Below are 20,120 nucleotides of genomic sequence, written 5' to 3'. Positions count from 1 at the left end.
CAACACAGCTTTTGTAAAGGGGTAACATGCTTCACCAATCTATTAGAATTCTTTGAGGGGGCCAACTAACGTGGACAAAGGTGATCCAGTGACTATTGTGTATTTGGACTTTGAGAAAGCCTTTGACAAGGTCCCTCACCAAAGGCTCTTAAGCAAAGTAAGCACCAGTGGGATAAGAGGGAAGGTTCTTCTCATAGGGTATGTCTACACTACGGGATTACTCTGAATTTACAGAATTTGATTTTTGGCAACCGATTGTATAAAGTTGAGTGCATGCGGCCACACTAAGCACATTAATTAGGTGGTGTGCGTCCATGTACCGAGGCTAGCGTCGACTTCCGGAGCGTTGCACTGTGGGTAGCTATCCCATAGTTCCCGTAGTCTCCCCCGCCTATTGGAATTCTGGGTTGAGATCCCAATGCCTGATGGGGCAAAAAACATTGTTGCTGGTCGTTCTGGGTACAGCCTCACCCCTCCCTCCATGAAAGCAACGTCAGACAACCGTTTCGTGCCTTTTTTTCCTGGGTGAACACTGCAGACGCCATACTACAGCAAGCATGGAGCCCGCTCAGCTCAAGACAGCAGTCATGAACATTGTAAACACCTCGTGCATTATCGTGCAGTTTATGCTGATCCAGGACCTGAAAAATCAGGCGAGGAGGCGGGTGCGACGGGTGCGTGGCGACTAGAGTGATGAGGACATGGACACAGAATTCTCTCAAACCGTGGGCCCCGGCGCTTGGAGATCATGCTGTTAATGGGGCAGGTTCTAGCCATGGAATGCTGATTCTGGGCCCGGGAAACAAGCACAGACTGGTGGGACCGCATAGTGTTGCAGGTCTGGGATGATTCCCAGTGGCAGCGAAACTTTCGCATGCATAAGGGCACTTTCATGGAACTTTGACTTGCTTTCCCCTGCTCTGAAGCGCCAGAATACCAAGATGAAAGCAGCCCTCACAGTTGAGAAGCGAATGGCGATAGCCCTGTGGAAGCTTGCAACGCCAGACAGGTACCAGTCAGTCAGGAATCAATTTGGAGTGGGCAAATCTACTGTGGGGGCTGCTGTGATGCAAGTAGCCAAAGCAATCACCGAGCTGCTGCTACCAAAGGTAGTGACTCTGGGAAATGTGCAGGTCATAGTGGATGGCTCTGCTGAAATGGGATTCCCTAATTGTGGTGGGGCGATAGATGGAACTCATATCCCTATCTTGGCACTGGAGCACCAGGGCAGCCAGTACATAAACCACAAGGGGTACTTTTCAATGATGCTGCAAGCACTGGTGGATCACAAGGGATGTTTCACCAACATCAACGTGGGATGGCCAGGAAGAATTCATGATGCTCGCGTCTTCAGAAATACTAATCTGTTTAAACGGCTGCAGTAAGGGATTTACTTCCCAGACCAGAAAATAACCGTTGGGGATGTTTAAATGCCTATAGTTATCCTTGGGGACCCAGCCTACCCCTTAATGCCATGGCTCATGAAGCCATACATAGGCAGCCTGGACAGTAGTCAGGAGCTGTTCAACTACAAGCAGAGCAAGTGCAGAATGGTGGTAGAATGTGCATTTGGACGTTTAAAGGGTCGCTGGCGCACGTTACTGACTCGCTCAGACCTCAGCCAAACCAATATTCCCATTGTTATTGCTGCTTGCTGTGTGCTCCACAATCTCTGTCAGAGTAAGGGGGAGACCTTTATGGCGGGGTGGGAGGCTGAGGCAAATCACTTGGCCGCTGATTACGTGCAGCCAGACACCAGGGCGATTAAAAGAGCACACCCAGGAAGCGCTGCGCATCAGAGAAGCTTTGAAAACCAGTTTCATGACTGGCCAGGCTACAGTGTGAAAGTTCTGTTTTTCTCCTTGATGTACACCCGCCCCCTTGATTGACTCATTCTCTGTAAGCAACCCCTGCCCCCTCGATCACAGCTTGTTTTCAAAGGAAATAAAGTCACTTAAAATCATGTATTCTTTATTAATTGATTATAAAAAGAGGGAGAGAACTGACAAGGTAGCCCTGGTGGGGTTTGGGAGGAGGATAGGAGGGAAGGAAAAGGCCACTAAAAGAGTTCAAAATGATGACAAAATAATGACAGTCTTTTGCTTGGGCTGTCCACTGGGGTGGAGTGGGAGGGTGCACGGAGCCTCCCCCTCTGCCCCCCCGCGTTCTTACATGTTTGGGTGAGGAGGCTATGGAACATGGTGAGGGGGGAGGGCAGCTATACAGGGGCTGCAGTGGCACTCTGTGATCCTGCTGCCATTCTTGAAGCTCCACCAGACTCCGGGGCATGTCCGTTTGCTCACGCAGCAGCCCCAGTGTTGCATCCTGCCTCCTCTGATATTCCTGCCACCACCTCTCATCTCGAGCATCCCTCCTGTCCTCACGTTGGTCCCTCCTGTCCTCACAGTTCGCGGGGTTTTTCCTGTCTATCTGGCCAGTGCACCCGAGTTCAGATTGCTGTCTAGAGCGGTCACAATGGTACACTGTGGGATAGGTCCTGGAGGCCAATACCGTCGAATTGCGGCCACACTAACCCTAATTCGAAATGGCAATGTCGATTTCGGCGCTACTCCCCTCGTCGGGGAGTACAGAGATTGATTTTAAGAGCCCTTTATATCGAAGTAAATGGCTTTGTTGTGTGGACGGGTGCAGGGTTAATTCGATTTAACACTGCTAAATTCGACCTAAACTCATAGTGTAGACCAGGCCATACATTAGTAACTGGTTAAAAGACCGAAAACAAAGGGTAGGAAGAAATGGTCAGTTTTCAGAATGGAGAGAGGTAAATAGCGGTGTCCCCCAGGAATCTGTAGTGCCGTTCAACATATTCATAAATGATCTGGCAAAAAGGTGAGGTGGCAAAATTTGCAGATGATACAAAATTACTCAAGATAGTTAAGTCCAAAGCAAACTGCAAAGAAATACAAAAGGATCTCACAAAACTGGGCAACAAAATGGCCAATGAAATTCAGTGTTGATAAATGCAAAGTAATGCACATTGGAAAACATAATCCCAACTATACATACAAAATGATGGGGTCTAAATTAGCTGTTGCCACTCAAGAAAGAGATCTTGGAGTCATTGTGGATAGTTTCCGGAAACATCCACGCAATGTGCAGCGGCAATCAAAAAATCAAACAGAATGGTAGGAACCATTGGGAAAGGATAGATAAATATCATAATGCCACAATATAAATCCATGGTTCACCCATACCTTGAATATTGTGTACAATTCTGGTTGCCCCATTTCAAAAAAGGTATATTAAAATTGGAAAAGGTACAGAGAAGGCCAACAAAATGATTAGGGAATATGGGAGATGAGGATAGATTAATAAGACTGGGAGTTTTCAGCTTGGAAAAGAGACGACTAAGGGGGAATATAATAGAGATCTATAAAATCATGAATGGTGTAGAGAAAGTGAATAAGGAAGTGTTATTTACCCCTTCACATAACACAAGAATCAGTGATCAGCCAATGAAATTAATAGGCAGCAGGTTTAAAACCAACAAAAGGAAGTACTACTTCACACAACACATAGTCAACTTCTGAAACTCATTGCCGTGGGATGTGAAGGCCAAAAGTATAAGTGGGTTCAAAAAAGAATTAAATAAATTCATGGTGGATAGGTCCATCAATGGCCTTTAGCCAAGATGATCAGGGATGCAGTCCTATATTTTGGTGTCCCAAGCTTTTAACTGCTGGAAGCTGGAAATGGATGACGAGGGATGTATCACTGGATAATTGTTCATTTCCTTCTTAAGCATCTGGCATTGACCACTGTTGGAAGACAGGATTCTGGTTAGATGGACCATTGGTCTGACCCAGTATGGCTGTTCTTATGTTCTTATTGTAGCTTGCAGAAATTACTAACAGTCTGAGGAGGAAGTACATAAATGTTGTAACTAATTCATAGGGACCCCATTTACTACAAAAATGGCTGGTTTTTCACTTAAAAAAGAATTGGAGAATATTAAGTATTATAAATTCAAGAAGAAAATGGTCTGAGCATTGCCGTTCAATAACACCAATTTAAAATGTCCAGCGTGCAGTATTGTCCTTATTTTAACCTCATTTACTCAGTGTTTTGATTGCATCATACTGGGAAATGTTCCTTTATTAGAGATAATCTCCACCCCCTCTTTTGTATTTATAAAGAAGATCTGACCTTTAAAAAATAAAGAGGGGAGGGAGGTTGTTTCTTTTAGAAATTTCTGGTGTTTGTCTATCCTGATTTCCCTGGAAGGCTTTTTGGACAACTCAAGAGTGAGTAGGATTGTAACAATTAGCAAGGAAGTAAAACTTGAGAAATTGAAAGAGAAAGTGATTTTTATTCACACTCTTTAAAATTCTTTGTTGAACTTAATAGATGCTAACAATTGCAATGCCTGACAAACTGTCAGGAGAGATCTCTTTATTAAAGATTCAACAGTTTGTCCCTTCAATTAAAAGCAGAGAAAGATCCCATTCTTTGTACGCCTCTACCTTGATACCTTGAACGCGGTCCTCGGGAACCAAAAAATCTTACTGCGTTATATGTGAAACCGTGTTATATCGAACTTGCTTTGGCCTCTAGCATTTCCGTTATTAATAGTCAGCACACTCAGAGCAGCGTATCGGAGCCAGACATGCTGACGCGCTGATCCCCAGAGCACGCAGCCCCGCCCCCCCAGAGCGCTGCTTTACTGCATTATATCCAAATTCGTGTTCTATCAGGTCGCGTTATATTGGTGTAGAGGTGTATCTGATCCCTCAAGAAGACCTCAAGCAGAATCAGGGAATACAATACTTGATGCTCTTGATATTTCTAAGGTAATTGCATAGGAAGGTACTTTTTTGGAAAAGCTCTTTCAAGCTTTTGGTTTATATATATGTAAGTATAAAAATATAAATATATAAATTTAAAAAAAGCCATGATTGCAATTGTTCCCCCTCTGCACACATCCTCTTCAAGTGCCATCTGATTAGGAATCCAACTGGATTTTGTGCTTGTTTATTTTGTGTGCTGATTGGTTTCAAAGGCTTGCACTTAGTGAAGCCAGACTTTAAAAAGCAAACTGTGGACAGGATCCTGTTTGCAGATCTATAGAGCAGTTCTCTACTCTACTCTGCTTTGCCTTTGGGAGTTGTATGCATTCAGGGAGAGCAGAATATGCGGGTTAATATTGCTGTACTGATTGCTGTAAGCACAGAATTATTTTTCCTGTTAAATGACTAAACTTGAGAGTGCTTTTCAAATAATGCTTTATGTAAAATATAGTTTGTTCACTGAGGATGTAATTTTTATGGTCAACCATTTATTTAACGGGGTTACTGTAAATTTAAATTGTTTTTGTGTGTTCTTCAACAGGCAGCCAGATAAACTAGTGGTGGTTTGGACAAGAAGAAGCCGAAGGAAATCTTCTAAGGTTAGTTGACTGCTTAGTAATACCCAACTTCAGTAAAAAGTGCAGTTGGCTGTTTGATTTATTAAGACAAAAATGGATGTTTATTTTATTCTTACTGAATTTGGCCCTAAAATGCTTCCTCTCTTACCGTTGAGACTAATTTATAGAAACATTTATAGAAAAAACTCCAGTGTCATCTTAGGTATGTATGTAACACCATGTACACAGCATGCAGCTTAATAATAATTAACAATGATAAGTTATTAATTTCTAGATCTAATCAGAAAGAAGAATCACTCTTAAAAGTAATAAAAACAGAAGTCTTAAACGTAATAAAAACATTAATAAGGAAGCTGTCACCTTTGCAATAGGAGGATTTCCACTACGCAGCCCTGGAAATCAAAAAGTTTCAAAGCAGATTCTTTCAGTTGGATATTGTATCTATAGGCTGGGCCTCTGTTGGGAAATTACATTGACACTGAAATTGTCACAGGCATTACTAAACACTCCTGCTATTTCTTTGTGTATATTTTTATGTAGTAAATAATGTTTTCTAATCATGGGCTAAATCCTGTTCTCCCAGTTCCAAAAAACACTAACAAACAAATACACATGCGGGGGTAGCAAAACCCAAAAGTAGAACCACCACCTTGTTTGCACTACAAGAGGGCACAGGTAGTAGAGAGGGTTACTTCTACACTTATGGTCCTGTGGCACCTTTGAGACTAACAGAAGTATTGGGAGCATAAGCTTTCGTGGGTAAGAACCTCACTTCTTCAGATGGCATCTGAAGACCCTCTGTTGCTTTTTACAGATTCAGACTAACACGGCTACCCCTCTGATACTCTTCTACACTTATGGCAGCCTGTAGAATACAGACAACACATGCCCAGCTAGCATAGGGTAGAAGTGTAGACGGTGAGGCATGGTTTAGGTTAGTCGAGTGTCATACGTGCCTGAACTCCCAGTGTATATATCCTACACATGGCCAAGCAGTGCCTTCCATGTCTATAGTGCTAATTTTAGCGTCTTTTTGCCTCCCCACTTGCTGGTGGCGCTTTTCTTTGCTATGTATGTAGCTACACACCGCAGTGACAAGTGTGGACACAGCCTACCTTGCTCTGGGGCATGTAGCTACATGCGTATTGCCTGTATTCTATGCACTGCCATAAGTGTAGACATAGTCATAATGAGAACTCTATACCCCTTTGTGTGCCATGGTGTGACACACTGCCCCAGCTCGCCAAAAATTCCTACAGAGAGAACAGGAAAATATGAATGGTCCAGGGACATGGAAGTACAGTGGCCAATGGGTCTGTGCGCTTCGCTGGTTGAGTCACCCAAACCTCTACATGGCGTGGGAGAAACACTGTGCTGTACCCAATACTCTTTTCTGTTGCCAATAGTAGCTGCTGCTTGCACAAGTGCCCTAACATCTACTTGCTGATTCCTTTTCCGCCCAAACATTGCCTATTTTCCTTTTACTCAGGGCCTTCTTATGGGACAAGGTCCTGTCCATAACAGGAAATTTCTAAAATTAATCATTAGATGTTGGATAATTATTTCAATTAAACAGAGAGGTCTCATCTCCTCTTTGTGCCTGGGTGTAACTCTGAATAACGTTAATGGCAGCTCTATATGGATATAGAGGAGAACAGAGAAGCACGATTAGACACCTGAGATGGGGAAGGGCTTGTAGCTATTTAATTGTGGATTGATGTATATTTTAATTATATATCCAATCAAAAAATGTTTTGAGCTCATGATGTTGTACAGCTCAACAGCCTATGGAATGGTGTTCTTTTTACTGTTACCCTCCCCTTAGCATCTCCATGCTTTCTACTGTCTGTCACACATACTTGTTGTGTCTTGTCTTAAACTAGGCTGTAAACTGTTCCAGATTTCCTTCTGTTTGTACAGTGCTTAGTACAATGAAGCCAGGATCCTGCTTGGGACTTTGGATACTACCACAGTACAAAAAAATAATATCCGCTATGCACATTCTAAATTTTGCTTTAGTTTCTGCATGAAAGTGTGACAAAAGATACTGTAGGACACTAAAGTAAAACTCACATGTTTTTAAACAAAAAATGTCTTGTTAGATGGTAGGGTGTTTAGGCACGATTGATTAGTTTGCTGGGTTAGAGATTATGTTCAAAGTCTTGTTTAGTGTACAAACAGATGCCATATCTGGAATTCAACAGGGCCAGATGCAGGGGTCTGCTCATGCATATGACATTGCAGGATTGGGGCCTTAGTTACTGAGGATTTTAATTTAATTCAGGAGACAAAATTGGTCTATCATTGGCCGTGGAGCATCAGTTTTCAGCCGACCTTGCATCCCCCTAAACTACAGAATTTTTAGACATGCCTGCTTGCTATGTCCAAAGTTTCGGTTATCCAGCATTATAGACAAACCTATCAATGTCAGCAGATAAAATAGTGGTTGATCTTCTTAAAACTAAGAATAGCCCTGTAGCAAATCATCAGAGGATGATTAAGGGGGCCTACACAGATATTTTTTTAAAGTGCCAAATGCCTGCAAGTACTGTACCTAGAATAAGACTTAACTTTTTTTAAAGATTTTATAGCTGACATGATTTTGCTTCATTCGAGATGTTTGTCTCCTAGACTATAGATTAATAAAGATTCCTAAACTCTTAGTCATCCTGCCAGTAAAATACATTACTATACATGTTGTTTGTTCATCTAATTGCTTTCTTGGAAATGAGTCAAATCAAGACTTTTTATTTTATTTTACACAGACACTGTGCCCAAGAAGTACTTAAGCATTAATCATATTCCAAGTGTTCCTATATTTTTTCATTTATTTGTGAGGCAGGGAAGAGACATCAGTTAAGTTTTCTCTGAGAAGAAATTTTTATTCCCAGGCAATCAATATAATAAAAATGTGAAAATGGGGAAGAAGTCAGAAGACCCACCTTCCACCCCTAACAAATGACTGCAGCCCACAAAAATTTAACTCAGACATAAAGATAACAATTGTGTAACTTGTCAACAGTGTATTTAACTAATGTAGTATTAAGGTGTTGGTGCCATTTGCCCCAAATACATTCTTACTAAGGAAACTACAAATATTACTTCTGCTTTGAGAAAGAACATGAGACCTCATCCACTGCCCTTTTTTTTTATTTATTTAATACCTTATTGGGAGATGAGTAAGTTAATAATTATTATGGAGGACTGGTAATGACTGCATAGCTAAGATTGCATAAAAATGTTAGGTTGTAACAGGTTTTGCTAAATGGTGCACCCAAATTACAATAGCCATATTGAAAACAACATACTAACGGAGATCATTATCCAAAGGATGGTATGTATGATGGGTAGATATTATGCCAGCATGACATCATCTAATAGTTATCAACTCTAATTCAAATTTAAATAATTTAGAGCCCTGTTTTGGAATTCCCTGCCCTTGGGCTAGTCTGAATTTAGATACAGTTACACAAACATGTCAAAACATAACTTGTTTGTGTAACTGGGCAATTCTGACTTGTGGGACTGGTATTTACAACACATGATGATAATCGAAAGCCTTGCTAAATTTGGCACAATTCCTGAGCAAGTCTTAAAACTGGGCTGACCTTTTTCTTTCAGACCCTCCACCCCCCACAAAACATGTCAATTTGTTAGGCACAAATGTACCTTTGTCTTTCTTTACAATCAAGAACACATACCTTATTGCATCTTTCCAAGCCTACTTTGTGCAAACGTACAATTATATTACAAAATTTACATTATTCTAGGCAGAGCTATAAAGTTAAGGTTGCTGAACACTTTCCATTTTTTCGGTTGCTTATAATAATACAGTTCAATATAGTGTAATTTCTGTTTTTTCAATTTTTTTTCAAACTTAGGAAAAAAAACTATTTTGAAAGACCGTTATTTAGCTTGCAAAGTCAAGCACTCAAAAGCTAGGAAGAGCCAGAATTAAAGTTGCCTGTTCAAGCTCAATTCATCCCCTTTGTGTGCATGCATTATGACACAGTCTTTAATTACATGATCACAAACTATTTTACTACAAGATCCCTCCTCATTAAAGTGCACAGGATGGACAGTGCTCAGGGAATGACAGTAGAAGGTGTGTATTGAATGAGACAGAGTACACAGGAGAGGTTGGCCTCCTGGTTAAGGCAGCTGAATGCCATCTTGGAGATTGGGAATCTATCCCTTCCTCTCCCGTATCATTTGTACATGATGCTAGGCATGTCATATACACCAGTTTTTCACACGGGGCCACTAACTGTGTTCCTCATTTTCTGGGTACCCTACCTGAGACATCTGGAGCCTGATTTGCAGAAGTCCTAGGCACTTGCGGCTGCAACTGAAATCAGTGGGAGCTGTTCTTCGAACATATAAAGTGCCGTACAAATGTTAGTGCTCTGAAAAATCAGCTCATAGGTATCTCAGGTTGGGCACAAAATTAGTGGACACTTTAAGTCATCTGTTTGGGATTCCTCTGGTGTGTGGAAGCCCTCGACAGGCACGCAGCTACCAAGCCAGCTCCTGTGCCTCCCTTCCCACAGTCCCTGGTTCAAGGGGACATGTTTGGACCAGGAAGGCGAAATGGCTGGACTGTGCTGTACTCTAGCTATCCCCAGACAGTATATTGCTCGTATGGAACTGTTGCTAGCTGGAGCAAGTTAGAGCACGGCTCAGGCTGCTCTAAGCTGCATTGGTGCTGGAGCAGAGAATCGGTTTGCTATAATTGGTTGCTGGATCTCCGCTTCTCTTTTTCTCCCTCTCCTGAGATGCCCTTGATGACACTGGAGAAGGGGAGCCCTTAGATAAGAACAGCTCCCCTAAGCTGAGTCAGAGCCAGTCAGGCTCCTTCCCTGGCCTCCTTGGGCCTTCTACAGCCTGGCAGAGAAGTAAGCAATGGAGCAGCTAGTGCTGTTCTCTTCTCCCTCCTTTGCCGTGCATTAGGCAGCCATCAAGGGGCTGCCGAGCCGCTGCAGCAGAGCAGGAAAAGCAGCTGCCCAGAGCATTGCTGGCTCACATTAGGGATGCTCTTGAGATGGCAGCAGAAGTGGTGAGAGACATTTGGGAAGAAGATGGAGTTGGCGCCGAACTAAACACTTGCATTTAAACATTGCCGGGCAGGGCTTGTGGAATGTATTCTCAATTCATGATCAAATATAAATTTGCTCTCTCACTTGCTATAATTAGAGTCTCGAAGGCCACAAGTTGGACACTACTGTTCTAAAAGTATCTGCTTTTCTTTCTTCCTTCAAAACTCCACTGATGAAGAGCTACGCAGTGGTGTTCAGTGACCTTATGTATGAGACCAGTATTCCTGCTTTTTCACCTTCTTAAAATCTGTTGTTGTTTTTTCCATTTGGCCTTATGAAGATTGATGTATCTAATGCACCCTAGGCAGAAATCGATCTGAAGGACTGTAATCTCCATCCTGTCTTGTATTACATTAGGACATGGCCAGTTGTTTTTGTTTCGGTTTGGGGTTTTTTTAAGTAAGAGATGTGTACTAGTTAAAATGCTGGGCAGGGTTCTAAATGCTACTGTGTCACAGCGAAGTGATGCTAGTGAATTTTTAGGTTGCGATTTTGGAAAGGTTTTTCCTTTTTGCTCCAAAGGTGATACCTTCTGTGGCCATCCTGATACCTGGCAAGGTTTCCAAGGTAGAAGGCCTGCCCCTAAGAAAGCTGGCAGGGTTCTTGTTCATTGCATCTGTCATGTTCGGTTTCAGGGAGAGTGGTAGTCACGGAAATAGCCAGGGTCCGGCACACTGAGGGTAATTGTCAGGGGAGCCAGTATAGTATATTGAAAGGTTTCAGAGTAGCAGCCGTGTTAGTCTGTATCCGCAAAAAGAAGAACAGGAGTACTTGTGGCACCTTAGAGACTAACAAATTTATTAGAGCATAAGCTTTCGTGGACTACAGCCCACTTCTTCGGATGCATATAGAATGGAACATATATTGAGGAGATATATATACACACATACAGAGAGCATAAACAGGTGGGAGTTGTCTTGCCACCTCTGAGAGGCCAATTAATTAAGAGAAAAAAAACTTTTGAAGTGATAATCAAGCTAGCCCAGTACAGACAGACAGTTAGATAACAAGTGTGAGAATACTTACAAGGGGAGATAGATTCAATGTTTGTAATGGCTTAGCCATTCCCAGTCCTTATTCAAACCGGAGTTGATTGTGTCTAGTTTGCATATCAATTCTAGCTCAGCAGTCTCTCGTTGGAGTCTGTTTTTGAAGTTTTTCTGTTGTAATATAGCCACCCGCAGGTCTGTCACTGAATGACCAGACAGGTTAAAGTGTTCTCCCACTGGTTTTTGAGTATTTTGATTCCTGATGTCAGATTTGTGTCCATTAATTCTTTTGTGTAGAGACTGTCCGGTTTGGCCAATGTACATGGCAGAGGGGCATTGCTGGCACATGATGGCATATATCACATTGGTAGATGTGCAGGTGAACGAGCCCCTGATGGTATGGCTGATGTGATTAGGTCCTATGATGATGTCACTGGAATAGATATGTGGACAGAGTTGACATCGGGGCTATATTACAACAGAAAAACTTCAAAAACAGACTCCAACGAGAAACTGCTGAGCTAGAATTGATATGCAAACTAGACACAATCAACTCCGGTTTGAATAAGGACTGGGAATGGCTAAGCCATTACAAACATTGGATCTATCTCCCCTTGTAAGTATTCTCACACTTGTTATCTAACTGTCTGTCTGTACTGGGCTAGCTTGATTATCACTTCAAAAGTTTTTTTTCTCTTAATTAATTGGCCTCTCAGAGGTGGTAAGACAACTCCCACCTGTTTATGCTCTCTGTATGTGTGTATATATATCTCCTCAATATATGTTCCATTCTATATGCATCCGAAGAAGTGGGCTGTAGTCCACGAAAGCTTATGCTCTAATAAATTTGTTAGTCTCTAAGGTGCCACAAGTCCTCCTGTTCTTCTTTTTGAGTATAGTATATGGAGCACTCGAGTGGTGTGCTCTCATCCTCCTGTCTTGCTTAAGAATTGGGCTACTACATTTGGAGCAGTTGGAGCTTCAGTCTTCTCTTTCATCTCCAGGTACAGAGCATTGCAGCAAAGCAAGTGCATGTTACTTTTTCATCCTAGAGCTTGCAATGTTCCCCTGCCCCAGGCACTGGTAAATAAGAAATTAGCTTATTTTTGCCCACACGACCATTTGCTCAAATATTTCTCTTACCTGTTCTGCAAAACCAGTACATTCCTATGTGCTATATATGGAGTGTCTGTTTTGTGTTGATAATGATGAAATTATTTAATAAGTGTTGAGACTTGCACAGATCTGTTATGGTCAAAACAGGCGATTCCCTGTAACTACACCTCTATCCCGATATAACGCGACCCGATACAACACGGATTCGAATATAACGCAGTAAAGCAGTGCTCCGGGGGGCTGTGCACTCTGGCGGATCAAAGCAAGTTCGATATAACACGGTTTCACCTATAACGCGGTAAGATTTTTTGGCTCCCGAGGACAGCGTTATATCGAGGTAGACGTGTATATCTGAAATATGGACAACAGATCAGATATTTTCCAAGGGTAATCCCCTAATTGAGCACATCATCTAGGCCCCCAGCAGGTTATGTATGCATTCAATTGATAAATCTCTTACAGAGGAATATCTTAATTATCCCGGCCTATAAATTGATAGTTTTCAAGCTGTCCTTAAAGAAGGCAAAAACCAAAACCCACCAAGCCTTACAGTCTGTGCTCAAACATTGCATCATTACGATGCATCCATTTGTGTATTTGTCACGATAATGCAATTTTGCAAAAATAAATGTATGTATAAAACAGATAATTCCTACAATAAGCATTATAAACGTAAATAATGAGAACAGTCATGAGAGAACTCCAAAGGCCAGGAGATCCTAAAATGCTTATCTGAACCTGTGGAGCCCACCACCAGTCTTTTCTCACACATTACAGTCCCCCATCCCAATTGTTCATCTGTCTACCAGTACAGTTTTCTAGGAGTGCGATGATGTGAGGAATGTTGCCATTTCTAGCATCTTTGTGGCATATTTCACCAATCTTTCCCCTCCTCCCGGGTGTTTCTTCATTTAAAGTGCCCCGGGTGTTGCAGCGAGGGTGACCAGACCGCAAATGTGAAAAATCGGGCTGGGGGGTAATAAGAGCCTATGTAAGAAAAAGACCCAAAAATCGGGACTGTCCCTATAAAATTGGGACATCTGGTCACCCTAGTTGCAGCTTCTCCTCACTTCCTCTCTGTAGGGTTGGTGCTTTTTCCTCTGTACTCCTTCCTGAAAAGGCTACTGCTGCTAGTGAACGAGGCAGCCAACAATAGAGGTCGCTCTATACAGGCTGCTGCTCTCTCCCTAGCCTGAGGAGGCAGATGGTGGTAGGAGGGATGATGAAGACAGGGAGTGAGGCAGCCAGTGGCAGTGTTTGTGTCCATCCGGGCAGCATCGGAGCCAGGGCAACAGAGAAGCAGTGAAAGATGTCGAAAGGGAAGGAGGCTGTGTAGGGGAGGAGGAAAAAGAGTCTGGAAGGCACAGGATAGTGGGAACTGTGGCCTGAGGTGATAATTGCAGAGGAAACATAATGTTCAGGTCTAGAGAGAGACAGCTGGTCAGGATCCAGAACATGGGGACAGTGACTAATATTGGGATTGTTGGCATGTTTACAGCGTGTAGGTGGCAAAATCTTGTCCATTTGCCAAAGCAAAGGCCTATGTTTTGGATGATTGATTAAAATATAGTCAGTATAGCTGTATGCCTACATGATGAGTCTGTAACGGTACAACCCCCCTCCATCCCCAAAAGACCCCCTCAATATAGGGACTCTTGGTCTGAGAAATAACATTGTTGTATTACTCTTAATGATGATTTTAAGTGCTCAAAGTATTCTCTATTAACTAATAGGCCTCCCCCTATTTTGCACCCTTTGCTTTCTCCTGCACCAACCCAGGGGCTTAAATTTGAGGTTATCCTTGCCTGTCATATTGCCTGGGTGGTGCAGTCCTATATTCCAAAGCCAAATGGGCATATAACATCATCCAGCTAATAAGGGGATAGTTTTGCTTTAAAAGCTCATTAGGTAGGACTTTCAATCTCCCACTCTCTGCTGTTGATAACATGCATGTCAGGTAACAGTAATGCATGTTGATTTGTTTTAGGATTCTCCATTTTTTACTGTTTCACCAACTAGTCTAATGAGGAGAGGAGACTGGTAAATCCCCCTATACCCAGAATTCTGCTGCATCATAGAATGCTTGTTTATGATTGTATGTACAAAATGTTTTTACAGTATAAAAATGGGAGCAGTATTGCCAACCCCAAGGGTTCAAAAAAACATGGGTCAGGCCCAAAAAATCATGAGGTTGACTTAAAATTTATGGGATTTAAAAACAAATAAACATATTGGGTTCATTTGATTTGCCGTCTGGTTTCTCGGCCTTGAGGGTGCAGTTGGGACACATTTTCAAGCATGACTTTGCAACCATGAGGGCAAGAAACTTCCTTTTTTAAATGAAAGCTGAGATTTTCACCTAACCAGATACCTGCAGTACCTGGGGCTTTCAGAAAAACACCAAATATCACGAGACTTGGGATACAACTGTAAACATCAGCAACTCTGTAGAGTGAATGAAAATAACAGGACAACAATAAGAATGTTATAAATATATCTGCAAAGATAAATGGCTTTGGGCAGCATGGAAAACAAGCTGGATCCTACCACTGGCTCCCTGCAGGACTTTATTCTTAGATACTCCCTCCATCGCTCCCTCGATCTCTTGACCTTCTCTCCCACACCCTACTAGAAGCTGCTGCCACTTCTCTTGGGGCTCCACAGGGCAGGGAATCAACAGAGGGAATAGAGCCAGAAGGCAGATAGACTGCCTGTAGTAGTGGCAACTTAGTGGCCTCTGGTGGCCTAAAGGAACTATTACAGTTCCTTCTGATAACGAAGCTGGATGTGTGAGGACCTATGTTGGCTGCAGGAATGCGTGACGGGGCTGCCAAGTGTGTGACTATCATGTGAGATGAAGCACTGTTTATAATGCACAACAGTGGTGAATTAGTTTCCTTCTCCTACTAAATGAGGATGCTTTTCAATCACTATCTTTCCCACCAGAGTGTATTGAATTCTGTAGTTAAAATTGGCCATTGGGCAGCTGGCTAAATTTGAGGTGGGGTATCTGCGCTAAATTTTAACCCAGAAGAGACCTTTTAAAACTCTCTTGAAAATTGTAGTTTGCTGACATGGCCGACGGGAACGTGCCACCATAACAACAATTCATTGCTACAAAACCAATGTGTACTCTTAGGAACACCATCCTATCTCCAAATGTGTTATAACCAGGGTAGTTATACTTGAGTTTAATGTACCTGGGATCCAAGTTACATTAGCCTTATGCTAGTAATAGTGTTATAAAAATCATACACTGAAGTGCTGGATGTGGCAAAGAACATATAACTAAAATGAACAATGTTTGATACCATAGAATTTAAAAACTCAGTTAATTTGATGCAAATAACAATCATTTATAATGTTCTCAAAATAAGAAAAACAGGTAATTAGAAACAGCCATGCTACTCAGCCACCCCCTTATATTAGCATATATTCATTTATATTTCCATAGTTATCTAAAGTTTTCCTCCATACTAACTGAACCAGATTCTGAAATTCGCACTTCATGGTGTTCACTGTTTTAGTGGAAAGTATGCAGCTCCACAGGTTGGAATGATTTGCTCAGGTCTTTTAGAGTTAATCTCTTTTAACTTCATTTTATCCTGGTCACTTCACTTTTAGTTATAGGTACTTAAATGTTCATTCTTTATAGGTTTAAATGTTTCAGAGGCATTTAGTCTGTACTATAAATTGGTGCTTTATTTTTTTCAAATAAAACAAAAAGAAATCGGTTTTATTAAAATCTGAATATGGCTACTGAGCATGCACAATTGCTACTCTTAATTATTTGCTTTAAAGGAAAACATTCCATCGTCTGAAACATACGCCAAAGGTCCGTATACACCATTTTATGAACTTGTACCTGCAGGGTGCTCAATGTTCTGACCCTGATGTAGGCATTGTGCTTAATTGCTTTGCAAGCTCAGGACCAGAGCACTCAGCACCTGGCTAGAGTGAGCCTTGTGTGACTGCGTAACTCCCATCAATGGTGCGAGTTCCTTCTGTTCTCAGTGGTTTGTCTTACTGTGTTTAATAGAATCGTAAATTTAGGAAAGCAGGGTTTTTTGGAGCTAATCATCAGTACACACGCATGCATGCACACGCTGACTTCCAGGGGAGTTGGAGCAGGCCTTTTATGACGGACTGACTCAATTATTGTTTCTTTTCTTCTTCTAGGCCCATAGCTGGCAACCTGGAATCAAAAATCCATACCGTGGTGTGGTGGTGTGGCCTGTTCCTGAAAACATTGAAATCACTGTGACACTTTTTAAGGTAGGTTTTTAATGTTTCATTTGAACTCATTTTATAAGGCATAAGATAATATTTCCTGAAAACTTACACACACAAACGCCTTCTGTCATGGGGCCTGATCCTGCAGTTCTTGTCAAGTCATTAGCTGCATACCTACAAGTTCACAGTTTAAGTATGAGAGAGAATTAAGACCCCTTGCAAACACTTAGCCATGTTCTTAACTTACCAACACACTCAGATAGTCCCATTGAACTCCTCAGGGCTGCTTGCGTCTATAAAATTAAGTACATGCTTATGTGTTTTCAGAATGTCAGTCTAATTTTCCATACAACTGAAATACAGAGTAGTCAGTTTTGCCAAAAAACACTAAGTTGGTAGGAGTCAAAACAATTTGTGTCTTGACTGTGGGCTGTATCATTGCAGTCATCGTTTTCCTCATTACATTTGTTCTGAAACAGAATCGATCTCCAAATATTACAGCATTTCAAGTATGTTATAAAAATGTCACAGTTCTTGTTTAATTGTTACCTTAGGAATTGCTGGAAAACAAAACTACATTGATGGGGAACATAAGAATGAGAGAGAGAATTTTAGGTCTTTGTGTGGTCTGATTAAAGAAATGCCATTTGTTCTAGTATTTCAAAATGGTTTTATTACAGTGAATCTGTGTTCTTACCAGTTTTTGTACATTTAGTCCCAATTCTTATTTACACTGAGGCCTCTGTATGGGGCTTTTGGCAGTAGGGCCAGCCCTCAATCAGATGGAGCCCCAGGAGAAGCATCTTTGGCGCCCCCCCTTCGTTTGTTAAACTTTTGAATATCTTATTTTTTATTGCATTTCATGACTTTGATGCATGATTTATCATTATCATATCCCTGTCATATAAGATGGAAAACTTGCATGCTAGGATCTGTAAATATGTATTTATTCATGCTATATATAAGCAAATAAAAAAAATCATTTCCTATAAGCTCATAGAAACTTTTTAATTTTGAGAATAACTGAAATGTACTAACATGAAGAAACTGAATGGTTCACCAACATTGGGTGGAACAGTATTAAATAGTGTTACAGTCGGTGACAGCTTTAAAATTATTAACCCTAGTCCTTTAGTTCCAAAAGTCGCTTTTCTTGCCTTTGCCCTCGCAAACTGAAGCACAACATCAAGGAGGTCCAAAGACCGACCAGTGGCATTTTCAAGCCATTTTGACCATCGTTGATCGAAGATATGTTTTAATGAGCCTGAGCTTCAAAAAGCTGCGCTCACCATCCACAGTTGTGACTGGCAGTGTGAGCAGAATCCTCAAAGCTATAGACACATTAGGAAAAGTGTCCTTCAGCTCTACATCATGAATGTATTGTAGAACTTGGAGTGGAGAGTGCTTCCTCTGTTGCAAAACGTGATGGATGTTGTCCAATTCAACATAGATGTCTTTTATCATTGATGTCTGCACAGTCCCCATGTGTCAGCGTGCAGTGCAGGTCCATCTAATTGCTCAAGAGTGTCTTCCTGTCCGCCAGCAGCTTACTACTGTCATACAAAAACCCCAGGTCTTTCTGTGGTGCTTCATTCGTCCAAACTTTTTTTCAATGGACACTTGAACAGTGTCAATGAGCGAGCAAAAAAAAGTCTCAATTGAATTTTCTTCCAATCTTTCCATCACCTCATCTCTGCCCTCGTAACCAAACTGTCTCTTCTTCCAATGAATACGAGTTTCCTTGAAGATCGGTTCAACTCCTAAGTTCTCCCCGCCACCCCCCTTTTTTTTTTTTTACTTATAGCAATGATGGCATCTTCAAATCCATTCTCTCTGTAGGCCACAATGAAATCAAGGCAGCTTCTCATTAAAATAGTAGTGTTTGCGATGTCCATTGACTGAGTTTCTAATGCAGTGCTTACGGTGTTTACTTGGAATAGGATATTGTGCCAAATCATAATTTAGATCAGAAGTTTGAAGTCAGTGATCTGTTTTGCCAGGCTTTGAACCTCATGTCGGATTCCGGCCTCAGCTTTACTTGACTTCACCAGTTCCATCAGGGCATTGTAAACCTCAGTCACTTGGTACCTCACTGGCCTAATGCTGTCAGTGTGGCTCTGCCAGTGAGTGTCACTTAGTGGCTTCATGGTCAGATTTGTAGAATTGTCCATGAGGATCTTCCACCTGATAGTTTATGCTGAAAACAGGACATATATCCTTTGCAGTACTTTGAAGAGAGATACTGAATGTAAAGAACATGACGCTGCATCTGACACAACCAGGTTGAGGGAATGGCAGTCACAAGGCAGTAATAAAGCTCTTGGATTCAGCGCAAGGATCCTTGCATGGATGCACTGTTTCTTCCCTTCGTGGTCACACCATTGTTGTAGCCTTGGCTGCAGCAATCCTGAAGGTTTATTTTATTCTCATTCAAAACATTCATAAACAGGTCTGTTAGACCTTTTCCAGTAGAGTCATCCACAGACCGGAAACAGAGAGTATGTCTTTATTTGGATACAGCCATCCTCGTCGTCGTCAAATCTTACTGTAAATGACATCTTTTTCACTGTGCCTAATGTTAGGAGTGCAGTCTGTTATTACAGTGCAGTACTTCGCTTTGCCAAGCTGTAGCAATAGGTTATCAAGCACCTCCCTTGCCATAAGGTCAGTCATTTCATTTTGAATTGTTTTGCTGCAGAAATGGTCCATAGCTTCTTTACGAACTACTCGATGTAGGTGCTCATGCATGACCTCATCGTATTTCCCAAGGATCTCTACCAAACCCAGGTAATTACCGTTATGTTCAGTGAACAACTTATCCGAGGAGCCCCAGAGAGCCAAATTATTTTTGCAAGGAAGAGGGTAATTGAGGTCAGATGCTCGAGCACATTCTTGCAATGCTGGATTTCTACATTAATAATGTGCTGGTTTTCTGCATCTGTGCATTTATTCTGCTTGAGTCTGGACTCGACCTCCATCCATTTGGAGTAGGCTGTAAAATGGCTGGGCGACTTTTCATTTTGCTTCAGAGCATCAGCTAAGTTATGCCAGTAATTGTACCCGGATAATGCAAGCAACGATTTGGCATTCTTGTCAAATATTTTGCAACAAAAACAGAACACTTTGTCAGTTGATTATGAGTAAACTAGCCAACGCCAATTCAGTTTCTCGAGCACTCTTTCACAGTGTGATTTTGAGAAGAGTCGCGTCTGCTCATTTACTAGAAATGTCATATCCTCGATTTTTGCGCAGCCCATTCAAAATTGTTGGTTCAATATCGTCAGAGTTTGGGATCGCCAG

The 20,120-nt window shown here is 41.7% G+C and overlaps 1 protein-coding gene across 29 annotated transcripts in view; it reads left to right on the top strand.

Moving 5' to 3' along the window:
* Positions 1 to 20,120, top strand: part of EHBP1 (EH domain binding protein 1) — a 326,704-nt gene that overhangs the window by 48,533 nt on the left and 258,051 nt on the right. For all 29 annotated transcript variants that reach the window (XM_065589733.1, XM_065589736.1, XM_065589735.1 and 26 more), the window contains 2 exons: positions 5,350 to 5,407; positions 16,767 to 16,862. In XM_065589733.1, coding sequence (XP_065445805.1) covers positions 5,350 to 5,407; positions 16,767 to 16,862 — 154 coding nt within the window. The remainder of the gene's footprint in view (positions 1 to 5,349; positions 5,408 to 16,766; positions 16,863 to 20,120) is intronic.

This window comes from Chrysemys picta, chromosome 3 (genome assembly GCF_011386835.1).
Source record: "Chrysemys picta bellii isolate R12L10 chromosome 3, ASM1138683v2, whole genome shotgun sequence".
NCBI classification, from domain to species: domain Eukaryota; kingdom Metazoa; phylum Chordata; order Testudines; family Emydidae; genus Chrysemys; species Chrysemys picta.
This window is presented reverse-complemented; position numbering and strand designations above follow the sequence as displayed.